At 39.8% G+C, this 19,130-nt stretch overlaps 1 protein-coding gene across 1 annotated transcript in view; it reads left to right on the forward strand.

Moving 5' to 3' along the window:
• The window catches only part of LOC144687754 (SEC14-like protein 2), a 74,610-nt gene that overhangs the window by 8,108 nt on the left and 47,372 nt on the right, over window positions 1-19,130 (forward strand). The window contains exons 2-3 of the mRNA XM_078554234.1: window positions 1,494-1,569; window positions 19,068-19,111. Of these exons, the coding sequence (XP_078410360.1) occupies window positions 1,494-1,569; window positions 19,068-19,111 (120 nt within the window). The remainder of the gene's footprint in view (window positions 1-1,493; window positions 1,570-19,067; window positions 19,112-19,130) is intronic.

A 19,130-nucleotide genomic window follows, 5' to 3' on the forward strand; every position in this document is an offset into this window, starting at 1 on the left:
AAAGGCGGATGAAAAAGGGTGGTGGGGGTGGAGTTGGTCTGGTCATGGTCTGAAGTTGTTGAACTCAATGTTAAGTCCGGCAGGCTGTAAAGTGCCTAGTCGGAAGATGAGGTGCTGTTCCTCCAGTTTGCGTTGAGCTTCACTGGAACAATGCAGCAGGCCAAGGACGGACATGTGGGCATGAGAGCAGGATGGGATATTGAAACGGCAAGCGACAGGGAGGTCTGGGTCATGCTTGTGAACAGATCGAAGGTGTTCTGCCAAGCGGTCACCCAGTCTGCGTTTGGTCTCTCCAATGTAGAGGAGACCGCATTGGGAGCAGCAAATGCAGTAGACTGAAGATGACAGTAAATAAGCTTATATTTCACCACATCTCTACCTCCCTTTAGATCTGAAGAAGAATCATACAGACTTAAAACGTTATCTCTGTCTCTTTCTCCACAGATGCTGTCAGACATGCTGAATTTTTCCAGCGTTTTTTGTTTTCGTTTCAGGTTTCCAGCATCCGCAGTATTTTGCCTTTATCATGGTTCCGCAAACCCATTTATATTGAAAATGGGACTTAAGTTCAGTTAAAACTATTAACAACTATCAGTGAGAGCAAATTTTGATCACCTCAGAAGTATTTGAACTGGATTAAAATCCAGATAATAGAGTTGAAAATGACAGTGAGATCAACAGCTTCCATATTTCACTCACCGATTTTTTTTGTATTGTGATTAGTAATTATTAGCAATTAATTAAAATTGACATTCAAAAATTTTAACACACTTACCCAATGACCTATAAGGAAATGTTGCATGAGACTTATGCACTGGAACTAACTCTTCGTTGAGCCAAAGGTAAACTTGAACACCGAGAACACATTCTGCAGACATAGTGAACACCCTGAATAATTTGTTTATCAAAGAGAATTTCTCTGACTCTTGGTTAAATTTGCATTCAAAGTAACAGATTTAGACCTAGGGAAAATTAATCCTCACATTTATTTGCTGGCATCTTCCAGTGACCTTTCTCTGCATCAAACTGATCTGTGTTTAGTGCAATTAGTTTAAGACTCCAACACTGTTTTAGTCTAAACAATAATTTTAAATAGTCAGAAACATTAATTATTGATTGATGTAATTTTCAAACGGCATGTCATCTGTTTCGTAAATTCAGCACTTTTCACAAGATCGTATGCAGTCCACACAATTGAGGACTGGCTTGCAACAAATACCTGAGGCACCTTCCAAACATGAGTGGGTGTTTATTACACAGAGCTCTTTAAGACACTTGATATCAAGCATTTGATGATAGCTTCTGAGATTTATAGCCAAATAGTTCAGAATAAGGAAGTGCCAAGTGCTGGTGAAGCAGTACGGGTGCTTGTTCTGCATTCTAGGTGTGCCCGACTATGTACTGCTTAGCAGTGTGCTCTTCAAGTACTGATGGACTTTTAACTGTATACGTGAAACCAGAGCAGTTACATTTATTTTCTATCTGTTCCGCAGTTCCGAGAAAATGTCCAAGACATCCTGCCTAACCTTCCTGTTCAGGATGACCACTTCCTCCTGCGATGGCTTAGAGGTACTTTTACATACAGTTGCACGAGAATCTCCAGTTGTGTTTATTTCTTCCCAATTTCTGGTTTTTCCATGCTTTACTCATAAAGTTACCTTTCACCAGGATGCTTAGTTGGCAAACAGGAGTTCTGCAAGATCAGATCAATGGGGGCCAAGCTAACCCGTGAGGCTGTTCTCCTCTCCCGTGTCGGCAGTTGGGTAAACTAACAGAACGAAGTAACGCTCAGAATTAATGCTGATCTGTATCCATACAGTTTGAAAGAATAGACTAAAAGGGAAGGCCAAGTGCTGGTAGAGCCGTAGAAGTGCTCAATTTGAACTCCGAAGTTCTAGGGATGCCAAGACACTGATTTGTTACGTTGATGTTGAGAAATCTATGTGTCATCCTTGTTCGAGCCCATCATTTTATTTCATTCTAAGGAAACTTACTCGAATGTTTGTTCGTCACTAACATTTCAGCAACTTTGGTGGTTTGACCTTAAACTTCGTGAACTGTATCTTTGACAATCAGTCCATTTTACTGCGAGGTTTTCATTAGCATTGTGGAGTGTGTAGAAAATTCTTTTGGCATTGTTTAAATCCTTGTTAGTTGTAGGCCACTGAATTGTTTGTGTGAGTTTATTTAGCTGTTTACAAGCAATGATAACAAATCTGCTTATTCTACATTTCTGTTACTATGTAGTGATTTTGCAAATTGCATCAACATCATCAACATGTAGATTTTTCCTCAACTATTGTGGTTTTAGGAATTAAATAAGGACAATCTTTATGCCAGTTACTGAGCATCATAAAAGCTGAGTGTGAGCATGTGGGCCTAAGCCATGTTTCCAGAATGTAAGCCTGTATTTTGAAGAATACTCAAACTTTCGTCAAAGAGCCTAATGAAGTTTCGGAATTTCAATCCGAGCCCTTTGAGTGCAGTCATGTGGCATAAATCTTAGGAGGATTTTCAACTTATCCCACATAGTAGTCCCCAGTTAACTCCGGAAAGAGTTGCTCAGATTAGAATAGGAACTCTTACATGTGCATTGATAATGTTATGTAAAATCTTGTTCTTTTCTGGAAAATATAAAACCCTTTGTTACCAAGTGGAAATTCCCGGACTCTTTGCTAAACTTGATCACTTCACCAGGAGGTTGTGAAAGGTGCTAAATAAATATAAGTCTTTCTTTCTTTTAAACAGTCCATGTATTGCTGTTGTTATGGGTTTTGATACAATAATGTTAAAATGGTTGATCTGTAAAATGATTGCTTAACGTAGCGGCAATTCAAGGTGATGCACAATTCTATATTAAAAAATCAACAGTTAAGGCTTCCCTAATGGCTCATTGGATTTTTATCGTGAATTGTTTGAAATAACTTCCTTTAATATCCGCAGCACACCCCAACCGTTTCACTGCCATAGAAGTACTTCTTAAAGGTCGCCACTATTGTAATTTAGGAAAATGCACTCAGCAAGGTGCCACAAGCAGCATTGAGATGAAGGACCAGATTATCTGTTATACTGCAATTGGCAGAGGGCTAATTGTTGGTCAGTGAGAACTCCCTTACTCTTCTTTGAATAGTGTCATGGACCTCTTATGTCTACTTGATAGCATGGATAGGGCTTTGGTTTAACATTTCATCCAAAAGATGGCATCTCCAACAGTGCAGCACCCGCTCAGTTGCTGAGATTTTGTGCTCAAGTCTCCAAGAGTGGCTTTAACTTATGACCATCTCACTCAAAAGGCAAGAATGCTACCACTGAGCTGAGGCACACGTCTGAATAGCAGAATCATACAACCCAGGAAGGATCAATGCTGAGGTAGCTTAACTCATTGACAGGAACACTAAAATTTACCCCTGCATTTGGGGGTTAGGGAAGGGAAAATTTGTGTATAGATTGTGCTCCTGACTGTTGTGTATGGATGCCTGCTGGAAGTGTGGATGCACAAGCAGTCAGATAGCCTTCCCACAGTTCTTGTCAAGTTACTGGAGGGTAACTGGAAACCATAGAATTGTACTCCAGTAAGGGGTCGATGTCTTATGGAGAGAAGGGGAGGGAGAAAAATTTGGGTAAAAAAAATTTATTAGTTTGCAGTTTTTCTTATATCAAGCAGTAACTTGTTACAGAATGTGTATAGAATATGTATATATGTATAGAATTAACTCTTGTCAACTAACTACAATAACAGAAGGATTTTATAACGTAGGCTATTACATTCAAGCCTTCACTCCTTCATAGAGGTAAACATGGTGTGGAATGATCTGGTACAACTTGTCAAGCCTAAAATTATCTTAAGCAATGTGTCAGCCATGGCGCAGTGGTCACACTCTTACCTCTGAATTAGAAGATTGTGGGATAAGCTTTGCTCCAGAGAGAGTACTGAGGATGTGCTGCACTATTGGAGAAGCCATTTCTTGGATGAGGCATTATACCATCTCTTCTCTCTGGTGCATGTAAAAGATGCCAAAGTAGTATTTGAAGAAAAGCAGGGGAGTTCCCCTGGTTATTTATTTAATGATTGTTTGTGAGAGCTTGCTTTACATAAATTGTCTGCCTGAGGAGGCTGTAGAGAATTCCAGAGGAAAGGAACAAAGTGGTGAGCGTGTGAATTTAGTTAATATTTCACTGGTTAGTCTCGTGATACTTGATAAAAGATTTGAGCATATGGTTTGAGCACTTCTTGTCTATTCCGAACTGTGTATATAGCCATGTAGTATGTAACTGCAGACAGAAACCTGACTGATGCTTGTTATCACTGCTGATTTCATTTAAATTGAGATTAAGCAGTTAAACATTACCTGAAAGAAGAAAACTTAAGACAGGGACAAAGAGCAAAGACAGTTGGAACATAACATGCAGAAAACAACTGTGAAGTAGCAGAGGATAAAGGCAAGAAAAATGTGAATCAAAGAAAACGGTCCATCTCATTTACATATTATTTGAAAACACTTAATAAAAGTTGGAAGTTTGACTTGCCAAAATATATACAAATGATCAACTTTCTGTAATTTCACTTATAAATGTAACCTAAAGGAGATATTAAATATATATATATATTCAATTTTAGAACAAAACAAAAACAGAATTACCTGGAAAAACTCAGCAAGTCTGGCAGCATCGGCGGAGAAGAAATCAATTTTCAATTTTAGCTTTGCCCACCTGGCAGGAATGAGGTGGGTGGGTGGATAAAATGAAAGCGGGTGCTTTTTACTGGGCTCCTGTTGCCTCCATTTTAATTGCTGGTGCTGCCATTTACAGGCAGGCAGAAGCCTCATAAATAGTTAAAAACCTGGGTCCAATGACGCCATTCAGTTCTCAATGTGGTTTTAACTTCTAATCGCCACAGTGCTGAGCCCCTTCTCATACTAAATTCCAATCCCTGCCCATCGACCTTCTTGGCATTTTTTCAGAACTTGGGTGGGAATCCATGCTGCAACATGGTAATGAAGCCTGTGAGTTAAAATGGCCCAGGCCTAATGGCAATGCTGTCATTTGCACTCCCCATCTGCTCTAGTCCCTGCACTTGTGCCCTGAGTTAAAATAGGGGCTTAAAAGTCTTGTGTATGGCATGTACTTCCTATAAGTGTTGGAATCACTTACTGTCATTTGCTTCTTTCAAAGGGATAGTGTGACTTGGGTGGTTGAGGGGAAGTCATTGGTATGCATGGCTGCATCATGTCTGAATGAGGTAGGTTTGAAGGGCAGGGTGGCTTTTTCCCATCGGTCTTTTTCAGTGTGCATAGGCACATTATACTTTGTTTTTGCAAAACAATCCTGAAATGTCTTATACATCTAGCTTTCAGCCTGAAACTGCCAAAAACATTTTCTTCATGATCTCTGACCAAACATTCTGAAATGCTTCAGCCACTATTTAAAGAAAGAACATGTACTTTTGTTGATAACAATAATTAGAGTTTCAGGCTTTATAGGGACACAGTGACACCTTAGCTGAACAATACACTGTGCATCATTTGACACAATGTTCCTGCCATTATCATAAGTATATAGTCGAACTTATTGTGAGCCACACCATGAGATACCTGGCAGCAATATAGTAAAAAGGACGCCCAGTCTGTGCAGGTATCATTTTCAGATGTCAGACTATGTTACGGATGCAAAATAACGTTTTAAACTTCTGACTGAAAACAGTAAACACTTTCTACTTTGTAAAGTTTCCTGACCAAGGAACAATTAATGTTTGATTGATCTAGCCCTTCGCTTATTGAATTACAATGAGATTTGTGGCTTAAAACAATTTAGATGCTCCTTAGCAGAATAAACCATTGTGCATTACAGAGAATAGCACTCCTGACAGGATGGGAGAAGAGAAACAAAATTTCTCAACACTGATGAGGCAGCGGCATCTTGGAGGAAGCAAGTAAAGGTTAATGGAGAGTTCATGGTGATGCAATGACAGTAGAGCAATAGAGTTTGCAGGATACATGAGTTAAATGGTTAGTTTAAAAGGGAAAGAGTTAGGAGTAATGATGGGAGTGTAGGGGCGGAATGAAGGCTATTGGGTAGTAGGAAAATGAAGGGGTAAGGGAAGTCATGGGAGCAAGGGAGTGGGGGAAATCATGGGTGATTGGACGAGGGGAGGGGATAGGTAGGTAGGACTGACAGAGGGCCACATTTTCCAACAACTTCCACCTCGAATGTACCCTTCAGCTGTTGGCTCCTTTCTGCACCATTGTCTACAACTTACCATGTGCAATCCCATGGGTGATTAGTTAGTCTTTTCTCAAAAGAGAGACAGAAATTTATGAGCAGCTACAATTAGATCTGCTCATGATGGCAGCAAACCCACCCAACCAAGGAGCATGTAAAACCATTTTATGTACATACAAACATGAATTAGGAGCAGAAGTGGGCCATTTGGCCTTTCGAGCCTGCTCTGCCACTCAGTAAGATCATTGCTGACCTGATTGTAATTTCCTGGCTATCCCCAATAACCTTTCACCACCTTCTTTATCGAGAATCTACCTCTGCCTTAAAAATATTGAAAGACTCTGCTTCCACTTCCTTTTGAGGACAACCCTCTGAGAGAAAAATGTGGTATTATGCTAAATTATCATGTGTGTCAGCCATGACTCCATTGGTGGCACTGTTGCCTCTGCAGGTCGTGGGTTCAAGTCCCACTCCAGGACTAGAGCACAACAATCTAGGCTGACACTCCAATGAAGTTCTGAGGGAGTGCTGCACTGTTGGAGGTGTCGTCTTTTGGATGAGACATCAAACATATCTGCCCTCTCAGGTGGACATAAAAGATCTCATGGCACTATTTCAAAGAAGAGCAGGGGAGTTATCCTGGGTGTCCCAGCCAATATTTATCCTCTCAATCAATATCGCAAAAACAGATTATCTGGTCATTATCATATTACTGTTTGTGGGAGCTTGCTGTGCATAAATTTGCTGCATGTGTCCTACATTAAACAGTTGCTACACTTCAAAAGTACTTAATTGACTGTAAAGTGCTTTGGGACAGCAAGTGGTCATAAATGGAGCCATATAAATGCAAATGTTTCTTTTCTCTTCAGGTTCTTCATGAAAGTTGTTAAAGGCATGTTTACATGTGTTTCTGCGTTCCCCATCATTGTTGAGAGGAAATTTCTTGGCCTATTGAGAATTAGATTTTTATTTTTAGTAACTTTGGTGGTAAAGGAAGATCTCTTGGTGATTAAAATTTGGAGTGGAAATTCCCAGACTCTTTGCTAAACTTGATCACTTCACCAGGAGTTGGATCACTAATTGTCTGGGGTTGGGGTTGTAGAATCTATGAGGTAGCATCATCTGCTGGGTAGGATGAATACTGTTGGGCCTGTTAGGCATTTCTATTTCTTTTTGTATATTTCATATCTAACTTACAGAGAGAAAAAAACATCTACAAATGAAGAAAGATAATTGATAGTGAACTCTCGATAACAAAGTGCTTCCTTAGTTGCATCTTGTGCTGTATCAGAATTATACGGTAACTTTTGGTTGAAGGATACAATCCCCAAAGTCAATTGTTTGAATTCTGTTCTTGTGGTTCTATCGAAAGAAACAGGTTTATTTTAGTTCACTGCATTTGAAACCTAATACATTAATTTAAAAAGAAAATACTAACAAAAATCCAAAATAACCAATTCATGAAGATTTTTTGCTTAGCTTTTGATACTATATATTGTATGTTTATTTTTTATAAACTAGGTAGTTAACATTTGTTTCCACAAATTAATTATCCAAACTTTGGGTACTGTGAGCCTCATCATCCTTGTGCCATGGTCGTTCTCTACCCAAGGGCCAATGGAAGGAGACTGATCTACCTAGAGCCACACTTTAGCTATAGATTTCCATACTGCTTGACATTCTTTTCTGTTCATAAAGCCAATTATGAGCATCTGTGATCTGACCATTCGGGAACAGTTGGGCACCTAATTTTCCAACCTCAGATTCCTCTTGGTTGGAATCAAGGATGGAACAGGCTGAAAGCTATGGAGTCATCTCCTGTTGTGAGCCTGTACCTGATACTCTATACGGCTCCCTGGAGGAAGATCTCCAGCCAGGCCTGTGGGCAGGGAAGGTGAATGCTATGGGGGGACAATTGTCAGAAAAATAGGGGAGGAAGTACATACATTGGCCACATCCCAAAAATAACTTGCACGTAGAAAATGCAATAGAAAATCATTGTTTTGATTTATTCCTTTGTTTCAAATGTCCCTCCTAGAGTTTTACCCATTCTTTCAGCTGCAATGCGAATGCGCCGAGCTTGTTGAATTCACAAATCCAGGATTTAGTGCAAGAAGGAAGAAGGAAAGAGTCATGGCCAATGCGAAAAAAGGGGGACAAATCCTATTGATTGTAGCTATGTTTAGTGCTCCTAATGCTGAACAAAAGAATTGCACATTGGAATGATAGCTAGTTTATCTTACTAAGGCATAGCATTCTATGCTTCAAAGTGGACCTCATAGTTCATATTTAGTGAGTTACCTTTGAAGTTTCATTTAGTCTTGTTTGCTTTACTTTTTTTGATATTTCTTCATTTCCATTGTTGCTAGTTTTATGGTTAGAATCTTTTGAATGATCTAAATTGGGCCCCCAATCTGGTTCCATCAGGCTAATGTATCCTCTTCTGAGCTACTTAGCAAGAGTAATCTTAATTTCCAGTAATGGAAGGCTGCCCTTTTAGCCAGCTATGTTAGTGAGTTCCAAGTCATCAATTAGTCCTATTTAAGTTGGTACTCCAATTGAGTAGTTTTTAGGACACACCTTAGTTTCTTGCCAAAAATAATTTTCCCATTTTGATTTGACAAAAGAGATTGTAAACTTTTCATTCTGCCAAAGCCCTCGCAAATCAGAGATAGAACACCACTTTCACCACGGAGTGCTAAAGAGCTGAGGGTCCTGAACTTCTGTGTGGGTACATTTTGACCTCCGGCTGTAATTTCAGTGGGATATTAGCAGGGTAGCTGGAGAAATGGCCTAAACTACATTCTACATTGTTCTTCCAGGGGTTCCTCCTATTGCCCGCCAAAGGTAAGATGGAAAATCAGGACAACTCCCACAAAAATATAGAGCGAAGATGTTTTGTACCAAATTACTTTGCCAGACACTATTTGCCATTAAAGGACTCAGGACTTTGGTTTCTAAAGGGAATGGGTTATGGAATGCTTTCTCCATTGTTACCAGCTCTCTGGTAGGAATTTCCATGGTCCAGTAAAAAGTAATCTGACCCATTCCTTAGCTATTTCTTGGACACCCTTGGAACAGGAACTACTGCTAGCGTATATAAAGGTGCCACATGGAGTAACCCCTCCATATTTTTATTAAAAAGTATTATTTGGACTAAGCAACTTAGATGAGAGAAACTAGAAGATCTGGTGGTGACTGGTAAAATTGAGGGTAGCAGAGCAAGAGGGAGACAACAAAGGAGGAAATGCCCCAACAGCTTAAGAAGCAGAACAGGTACAAGATTTGAGAACAACACCAAAATGTTGGCTGCTATCAAAGACTGTGAAAGTTGGAGAGCCATGATTGCTGATGTTGTAGAACATGACACCTGAAGAAGAATAAATCTGACCTTGTAGAGTTATCTCCAGTAGTGTGTGTGATACTGAATAAAAAAAGATTCCTTAACTTGTAGTGCCTTCCTCATTCTTAAACAGGAATCTCCCCATGTCATTCTTCCATCTGGATATCTACTTAATTCCTACAATGGCCTCACATCAACATTTTTGTTTTGTTAGTCTCTTTTGTGTTGTTAGTAAAGACAAGTGATTATTCCAACATCTTTTATATGATGTTGGTTGGGGCGTGTGGTGATGGCGGTAGGGAATGGTGGGGGTTACCACTTGTGTCATTGCTGCTTCACATCATTTGATGTCACCCAAGGCTTAGCAACACCACTTGTCAGACAACAATTGGATTACTTATTTACTCAAAGGGAGATGCATTTTTGGGATCATCTGCCAGGCAAGGTAGTAGAGACAAAAGTTTAAACTTACCCTGGGGACTATTGTCTGCTTCTCTAATGCATATGCATCCTTTTGAACAGCTTGGAACAAATAAAAAAGACAAATAATATTCATGTGAGACCCGTTATGGCAATGAAGAAAATCCACATCCATGAATACGCAATGCTGGTAGAGGGATGGAAATGCAGATGCGTGACACACTGCATTTTTTCACACCTTCCAAAACACAAATTAATAATGGCGACAGAAGCAGAAATGTGAACTGAACAAACCTTTAGTGTGCATAAATTGGGTAAACATGTTTTGCAATCACTCCCACTGATGGTTCTGAAATCTGTAAAAACATGATCTGTGAATCAAAGTTCACAGTTGGTATCTTGTGTGTTTCACAATGCAACTGATGTTTTCACTACAGGTAAGGGGGAATTGTGCTATAATTCTAGAGACGGGAGAAAGGAAATAGGAGTGCTCGTGAGCAAAAGTAGGGAATAAACGAATGAACCTCTGGGGTGGGGAGCTGGATCTATAGGTAAAAGCAGGTTGTGACTGAGAGTTTGCTGAGTGGAAACATGAAGTCAACTCCCCTGGCTTCCATCTTATCATTATTCTACTCTGTTTAATGTCCTAATTCAAAGGTTTTGTTATACTGTTATATTCAAAAAGAGTTACGAGCTATATTGTTAGGTGCATGTATACCTAGCAATCCAGCTTGCCACATCACAGTACTGCACTACAGTCTGTGTACAGAACTAATAATGTATCATTCCACAACACATGGTGAAATCTGGGGAATTAGACCCAATGTCAGCTCCAACACATGTGTCTAAGGGCTGGATTTCCATCCTTGAGGTGGTTAGTGGGAGTCAGGAAAATTCTCAGCTCAGCCTGCCCACTTCGGAAGAAAGTGCCAGGAGGAAGGACGGGATTTTCATTCTGGTGGGATGGGGAAACGGGCTGTTTAAAAGGCCCGCCTTGGTGGTCTGGTACATCTTCCCACTTATAATAAAAACAGGAAGGCCCTCCAGCCCTCAACCCCCCCCCTCCCCCTGCAACACTCCCCATGCTCCATCCATGCCAAGTTATGCTCCACAACCAATCCCTGTGGCCCCTCATACCCCCATGCATAGCTATGGCACTTCCATGTCCATTCACCCACTATATACATTGTATGGAACCAATAAACTGTATTGTGACAATAGGATGTGTAATTAAAAACCTTTTAAAAGCCATTTATTGATAAATTTCCACTTTCTTTTTACTATAGCCTAACAAAAGTGCCAATCATTGAGGCCTTTTAAAGTATCAATAGCAGAAACTGCAAGCACCTGAAACCTCTTTACCTTGTATAAACAAACATTGTGCAATTGACAGCAACAATTGGACAGCCAGAACTGTCAATCAAGCAATATTCTCCTTGGGGCTGAGGTATTTCAACAGTCTAATGGATTTCTGGGTTTTCACCCAAGCCTCATTATGCACTCTTGGCTGAAAGCCCGGTCATTTTTATTGGACTGCAAAAAAAAGGAGTTTATTTTTAAGAAAGTGGCAAGTTATCAATGAATGACAGTTTTTTAAAAAAAACCTTCCTTTTACAAATCCTCTTGTCATTATAGGATTCATTGATTCTATACAGTGTATAGTGGGTGAATGGGCATGGAAGTGCCATAGCTTGGCATGGGTGACATGAGAGGCCATAGGGGCTGGGTGGGGGGCATACCGTGGCATGGGGGCATGAGGAGAACCATTTGAACTTACCTTTCAAAAGGTTCCCTCATGCAGACTAAGGTTCACAACAGCTCTGAGAGGCCATGAACCACGGCTCTTTGAAAACCTGGCTTGACTCCATGAAAATTGCTGAGGACTATGACACGCCTATCCCCACAATGGAGCTGGCCATGTTGGAAATGCGGAATGTTACGAACCCCAGCTGAGATTACCACTGGACAAACCTGATCCCAGGGTGGAACCCAGCTTGATAGATCCTAACTTTTATTTGTTTGTTTAGATACATGGAGAAGGGATACTGAACAGAGTCACCGGAGTCAGCTAATGAACTTTTAACAAAAGCATAAAACATTTATTAAACAAGAAAAGATGAACTATATTACATTACTCCTTCACCTACAACTATACCTTTACAGATATATACAGATTTGTAGGGATAACACAAGTTACAAAAGCTACCTTATTCTCTAATGTTCACAGTAAGTACACAGTCCATGTAAACTAATAGGCGACCTATGGTCAGACACATCACACTCTGAAACCAAGTGACAGATGCCACCTCAAAAAGATGCTATGGATCTCTCCTTAACTCCCCCCAGACACTTGTCACACCGTGAGTCAACCAGTCTCACTGCAATCCGTCTTTCACACGAGGGTTTCCAATCTCCACTCTTCAAGGACTCGCTTTGGAATCTTCTCCCAAACTGGCGCATTCTCCCAGGTGTCTTCCACAAAGGTCTGCCTCTAGGGTTTCGAACTCTCCTTCCGATATTCCTGTCCCCTGGTTCACCACATGCATTCAAGCTGTCTTCCATGCACTCTCTCTCACTGACTCAGCCGTCAACAGTACACCACTGCTTCACATGCCCATAGCAAAGAGTTACAGACCTTCAGCTGTCTCTTTGGACCTTCTGACTTCTCACTAGCATTTATATCGCTTTGAATCTGCTTCCTGCAGCTTTTGTCTCTTTAACAAGAAGCTTGGAGCCTTTCTCTGCTGCTCACTCTTAACTTCCCTTAACAGGACCTTTTCCCAAGTTCCTGTCCTTCCTTTGACTAGAATGTCTTTTTGGGACTTTCTCCTGTTTCTGTCTCATTCCTTTGGCCTTGGGACATTTTGGCTTTTTTGGGAAATCTACTCTCTGTAGTTCTCTCCCCCAGTAACCAGTCTCTCCTGGCAGCTGTCTTCAAACCAACTAAACTCAATGTGCTGTTTTTTTAAAAAGTTTTTTTGTTTGTGTGCATGTGGGAGGGACCTGCCTCTCTGGACCCCTGCTGTTAGGCAACAGCCCAGTTTTTTCTATTCTTGTGTTTGCTTAACTTAGCTTCAAGAGTCGTAAAACTCATTAGAAATGCAGGCACCTTTTAAAGTGAAACTAAAACTCAACTTGACCTTTTCTTAACACACAAATACAGAAATACAAATCAAACTTAAATTTTAAAGCTAGAACTCATCCCTAATACCTACAAATACAAATATAACTTACTTAAACTGTCTCTATTTCGTAACGCCTTTCTCTTTGGAGGAAAGAAAGCTTCACAACAGTGAACATTTCTTTACAATGGCCTTACATCTGCCTCACACAAACTTCACATCATAAACATCAAAAACAGCTTATTAACCATTATACAAATATATTTTCCATCTCCTTTCACAACTACACATCATATTTTGCAATTACAAAAATGTATGTAAACAAAGTCAATAAATGTGACAAGATTAGTAGAATTCGTACATTACAGTATTATCATAACTCAGCTCTTCTATTTCTTTTTCCTCTTAATCCCAGTCTTTAACTCAGCAAAGAATGCTTCATTTAAGTCTACAGCCCAATCATCCTTTTCATTAGCTATAGGCGTAATTCCATCCTCAAGCTCATTTTCCCACCTCAAATGTGATAAATTCTCATTTCGATTTAGCAAAGTCAAAATGGCACTTTTGTGAGTCATTTCTCCTCTGGTCAAAATCTCTTTTTGCAGTTTCAATGGATGTTGTTGAGATGCTTCTTATGTTCACACAAAAGGGTTTTGTATTCCTGCTTCGTTTGATGTTTAAACTTTTTGTGATATTGTTGTTTCTCACAAACCCACTTCAAACAGGTCTTTTCTACCTCTTTTTGAGCAATGTCAATTATGTTCTCCTGGTGGAGTTTCATAATTTGTTTCAACCCTTCAACTCTTTTGCATAATCCATGAAGTATATCATGCCTCTCCTCTACATATTTTGAAAGGCCTTTTGCAAACTATCCACTTGCCTGGATTCCAACAGCTGTATTTTATGTATTAGCACCAGCAAGCACTTGTTAATAAGTGTCTCTGGCCATTGACTTTTCCAGGTCATTTTGCGCTTTCAGTCCTTGTTGTTAGCAATTCTTGTTTTCCAATTCTGCATGTACTTTAGTTGTCTTCATATTGTTCATTACTGAGGTTGATATATCAGTAATTTTACTTGGATCAGTTCCTTGCTCAACTGGATCACAATTCAGCAAAGAGGTTTTAATTGACAGGAACAACATTGGAACTGTGACAGTCCTTACCACACACCTTATCCTTCATCTTCTCCAGTTTGCATTGAAGTTCGAGAATCTCATTATTCATTTCATGACAAAGTTCTAACGGTGCGTTAGTCTTGGTTTTTAACTCTGTATTTAACCAATTATTCTGATTGACCATCAATTCCTATTCTTGTTCAAGCCAGTTTCCATGATATTTCAAGACTACTGATGCTTGAAGTTCATCAAATTTTAACTGAAGATTGACATTTGTTAAATTTACTTCTACAAGTTTATCATTTAGACATTTCAAGTCTTCAGTCAAGTGTTCTACTTTCTGTGACTGAGTCTCAATTGTTTGCACCAATTCTCTTCTTCCATTAGCAAATTCCTCTTTCATACATGAAAGTTGGTTTTCTACATTAATCAGGTTTTCCTTCGATTGCTCGTTATCAGTAATAAATGTTTCATTTTTGGCCACAGTAGTTTTTTGAAGTTGTTAAGATCAGCATGATCAACCGCCTGCTGCAATGCAATCATTGTCATATTACTGTCTCCACTAGCCAAATCATTACGCAGAATAAAATCTACCCCTTCAATAGGTGATTTAGGAATAATTCCCACCATAATTATAAAGTGACTTTGTAAGTTAACTTTACACCAAGAAACAGGTTCATAAATTCCATTAATACCTCTTATCAATAGCTTTTCCTTCATAAAACTATCCAGAACACATCATCAACCACCATCAATGATTGATTTGCCCCTGTATCCCTCAAAATTTTAATCTGCTTACTTATTTTGTTGGAGGAATAAGGGAACACACCTCCCTTTGACACAAAACATCCAGACCCTCTAATAGCCTGACTTCCTTCACCAGCAATCAAAGAAGAATTCCCTGGATTATCCTGAACCATATCCCCTTTCCTGTATGTCCTGAGGGAACACATTTTATCTGTACTACTGCGAGAGTTTAAACAACCATTTCCTTTTCTGATGCGATCTTTCCTGAGAATTCCTTTGGCATTCCTACTACTGCAATAGGTCTATCATTTAATTTCCAGCAATCTGCCAGAACATGTCCCACCTTGTTACAATGAAAACACTTAGGCTTTCGAATCTCACTTCCACCCTCAGCACCTTCCTTTCTGGTCTTTAATTGTCAGTCATCTCCGCTGCCTGTCTAGCTGTCTTAACCTTCTGGTCTTCAACATGTGTTCTAACTACAGGAGGAATCTTTAAATTCTTCCAAGAGAATTATTTCCTTAAGAGCTTCATACGTCATCCCTACCTTTAATGCCCTTATCCAACAGTCAAAATTACTTTGCTTTACCCTCTCAAACTCAATATAGTTCTGCCCAGGCTGTTTCCTTATATCCTGAAATTTCTGCCTGTATGCTCCAGGGACTAAATCACATGCACTTAGAATAGCCTTTTTAACTGCATCATAATCCATCGATATCCCTTCTGAAAGTGAAGCATAGACCTCATGAGCTCTCCCTCCAACTGAGACTGTAAAAGTATTGTCCAGATTTCTTTTGGCCACTTCATTTGCCCAGCTACCTTGTCAAATGAAATAAAGAATGCCTCTACATCCCTTTCCTCAAACTTTGGGCGAGCTTGCACAAACTTAAACATCTCCCCACTAGGTTTTGGGTTGAAGGCTTTTCATCATCAGAACCTTCCTCAGCATCTGAGATCTCTTCTTTACGGTCCAGCTTTTTAAGCCGGTATTCCCTTTCTCGTTCCTTCTCTCTTTCCTCCATTGCTAACATCTCCCTCTGGAGGTCGAGGTTTCGCATTTCCAATTCTCTTTGAAATACTTTCTTTTTCCTTTTCTTTTTCTTCTGCCTCTAGCCTTTTCAATTCCAATTCTCTTTTTCTTTTTCTTCTAATTCAAGTTTCTTCAGTTCTTTTGCTTGTTCAAGTTCAAGCTTCTTCATTTGTAACTTAAGTCTCACTACCTCCAGCTGTGACTCACCCCCTGGGGAACATGGTGTCTCTAGTATTCCTTCCAGTTTTAAATGCTGTGCTATTACCTCAACTATGTCTGCTTTCTTCACCTCTTTGGGTAATTCTAATTCCAATTTATCCGCCAATCCCATTATCTTGCTCTTGGTTAGTTTTTGTAAACCAGTCAGAGTTACTTTTCCACTTGTAAAAAAGTCTCAGCAACCTCCAAATCCATTTCGAATTCCGACTCGTATAATATACCTCACAGCAACTCCAATTGCTACGTCCAGTACCTCAGTTCCTCCACATACTCATTGTAAGGATTCACAGATCCCATCAATGTCAAAGATTTCCCACCTAATAAATGATAATCCCAGGCCAATTATTATTCCGGGTCCAATCACCCACTGTCTGCGTTTCAAATCCCGCAAGAGCCCCCGCTTTGTTATGATCCCAGCCGAAGCTACCACTAGACAAGCCTGATCCCAGGGTGGAACCCAGTTTGATAGATCCTAACTTTTATTTGTTTGTTTAGATATGTGGAGAGGGGCTACTGAACAGAGTCACAGGAGTTAGCTAGTGAACTTTTAACAAAAGCATAAAACATTTATTAAACAAGAAAAGATGAACTATATTACAATACTCTTTCACCCACAATTATACCATTACAGATATATACAAATTTCTAAGGATAACACAAGTCACAAAAGCTATCTTATGCTCTAGTGTTCACAGTAAGTACATAGTCCATGTAAACCTGTGATCAGATACACCACATTCTGAAACCAAGTGACAGATGCCACCTCAACCAGATGCTATGGGTCTCTAGTCAGCTCCACCCACACACCCACACACGCACACACACGCACACACACACACACACACACACACATCACACCATGAGCCAACCAGTCTCATTGATCTCCGTCTTTCACATGGAGGTTTCTAATCTCCACTCTCCAAGGACTCGCTTTGGAATCTTCTCCCAAACTGACACTTTCTCTTCTGCAGTGGTCCATCTCCAGGGTTTCGAACTCTCCTTCAGATGTTCCTGACCCCTGGGTCACATGCATTCAAGCTGCCTTCCATGCACTCTCTCTCACCAACTCAGCAGTAAATAGTACACCACTGCTTCACATGCCATAGCAAAGAGTTACAGACCTTCAGCTGTCTCTTTGGACCTTTTGACTTCTCACTAGCATTTACATCACTTTGAATCTGCTTCCTGCAGCTTTTGTCTCTTTAACTTGAAGCTTGGAGCCTTTCTCTGCTGCTCACCCTTAACTTCCCTTAACAGGACCTTTTCTCAGGTTCCTGTCTTTCCTTTGACTAGATGGTCTTCTTGGGATTTTCTCCTGATTCTCTCTCATTCCTTTGGCCATGGGACCTTTTGGCTCTTTTGGGAAATCTACTCTCTCTGTGTTTCCCTCTCCCAGTATCCAGTCTCTCCTGGTAGCTGTCTTCAAACCAACTAAATTCAAAGTGCTGTTTTTTTAAAAACGTTTTTTTGTGTGTGTATGGGTGGGGCCTGCCTCCCTGGGCCCCTGTTGCTAGGCAATAGCACAGTTTTTTCTACTCTTGTGTTTGCTTAACTTATCTTCAAGAGTCGTAAAACTCATTAGAAATGCAGGCACCTTTTAAAGTAAAACTAAAACTCAACTTGACCTTTTCTTAACACACAAATACAGAAATACAAATCAAACTTAAACTTTAAAGCTAGAACTCATTCCTAACACCCACAAATACAAACATAACTTACTTAAACTGTCTATATTTCCTGATCCGAGCCAGCCTGCACCCTTAAATGGTACTTCTGAAAATTGGAGCCCCTGGAAATGGGATCAGAGTTCTGGAATCTGGTCTTGGCAACCATTTTCAACCCTTGTTATGGCACAGCAGTTGGTAAAGGCTGAGTTTTTTAAAATCCCAAAGGGAAACTTTAAACAACTGTCATGACCTATATTTTCAATTGGTATGTTTGAGATGCAGCTCTGAATTCAGCAATGAAACCAACAAGCCTCCAGAGGTTTTTTACATAAATTAAATTAAATATTTATTAATTTAACAAGGTATTAAACACATACAGATGTCTGTCTACAAATTACTACCATAATAACTATTAAACAAATCCCCAAATTTAGCACTCTCAGGTAATCTTCCCCAAGGCAACAATAACCCATAGACTTAAACAGACACCAGGCAAAGCACATTGTATCTTACGAATTCAAAATGAGGTTCCTTTCAATTTGGTTTCTTCGCACAATTGTAGGCTTACAGGTGGCTTGCCTCTGACCCACACACAAAACTCTTTCTATATCTACCTAGCCTTCCTTTTGAATGTAAATTCTCATTGTATCACCAGGCCCTTTGAACTCCACCTCTTCTAACAATAAAACCCCTTTCATAGTACCAATTTTGTTAGTAATACAGTCATATTGCTTGGTGTCTCCTAGCTAGGTGTTAGAGTTCACCCCCAGTCTTTGAATGGTTTATTCAACAAAATGCAAATGTTCCCTCTGCCTTAATGTTTGACATCTCAAAACTACTATACATCAAAGCACCCAGACTAGCTGGCTTTAATCCAAGTAAGACATACACACTCACACCCACAGGCACAGACTCTACTACAAGTCCAAGTTAAAATAATTTCCAATAACATTATATTCATTAATATCTTCATGACACCCTCCACTAAGTCTTCCAACTTAATGAAAATCCAGTCCTAAAAGTGTGATCATTTCAAGACTGCTGTCAACCACAAGACATAACAGATTTCATAACTTAAAGTTGTTTTTCTGCTCAAGCTTCATCTTGTGTGTGTCCCTGATTGTGAAGTATATTCTAAGATGAGAATTTTAAAATAAAAATGACAGAAAACTTTTCTCATTTGCAGCCAGGGGTTTCAACCTTCAGAAAGCGGAGTTTATGGTTCGCAAGGTAGGAAAAACTGCTGTAT

This window comes from Cetorhinus maximus, chromosome 12 (assembly GCF_964194155.1).
Source record: "Cetorhinus maximus chromosome 12, sCetMax3.hap1.1, whole genome shotgun sequence".
In the NCBI taxonomy this organism is placed as follows: domain Eukaryota; kingdom Metazoa; phylum Chordata; class Chondrichthyes; order Lamniformes; family Cetorhinidae; genus Cetorhinus; species Cetorhinus maximus.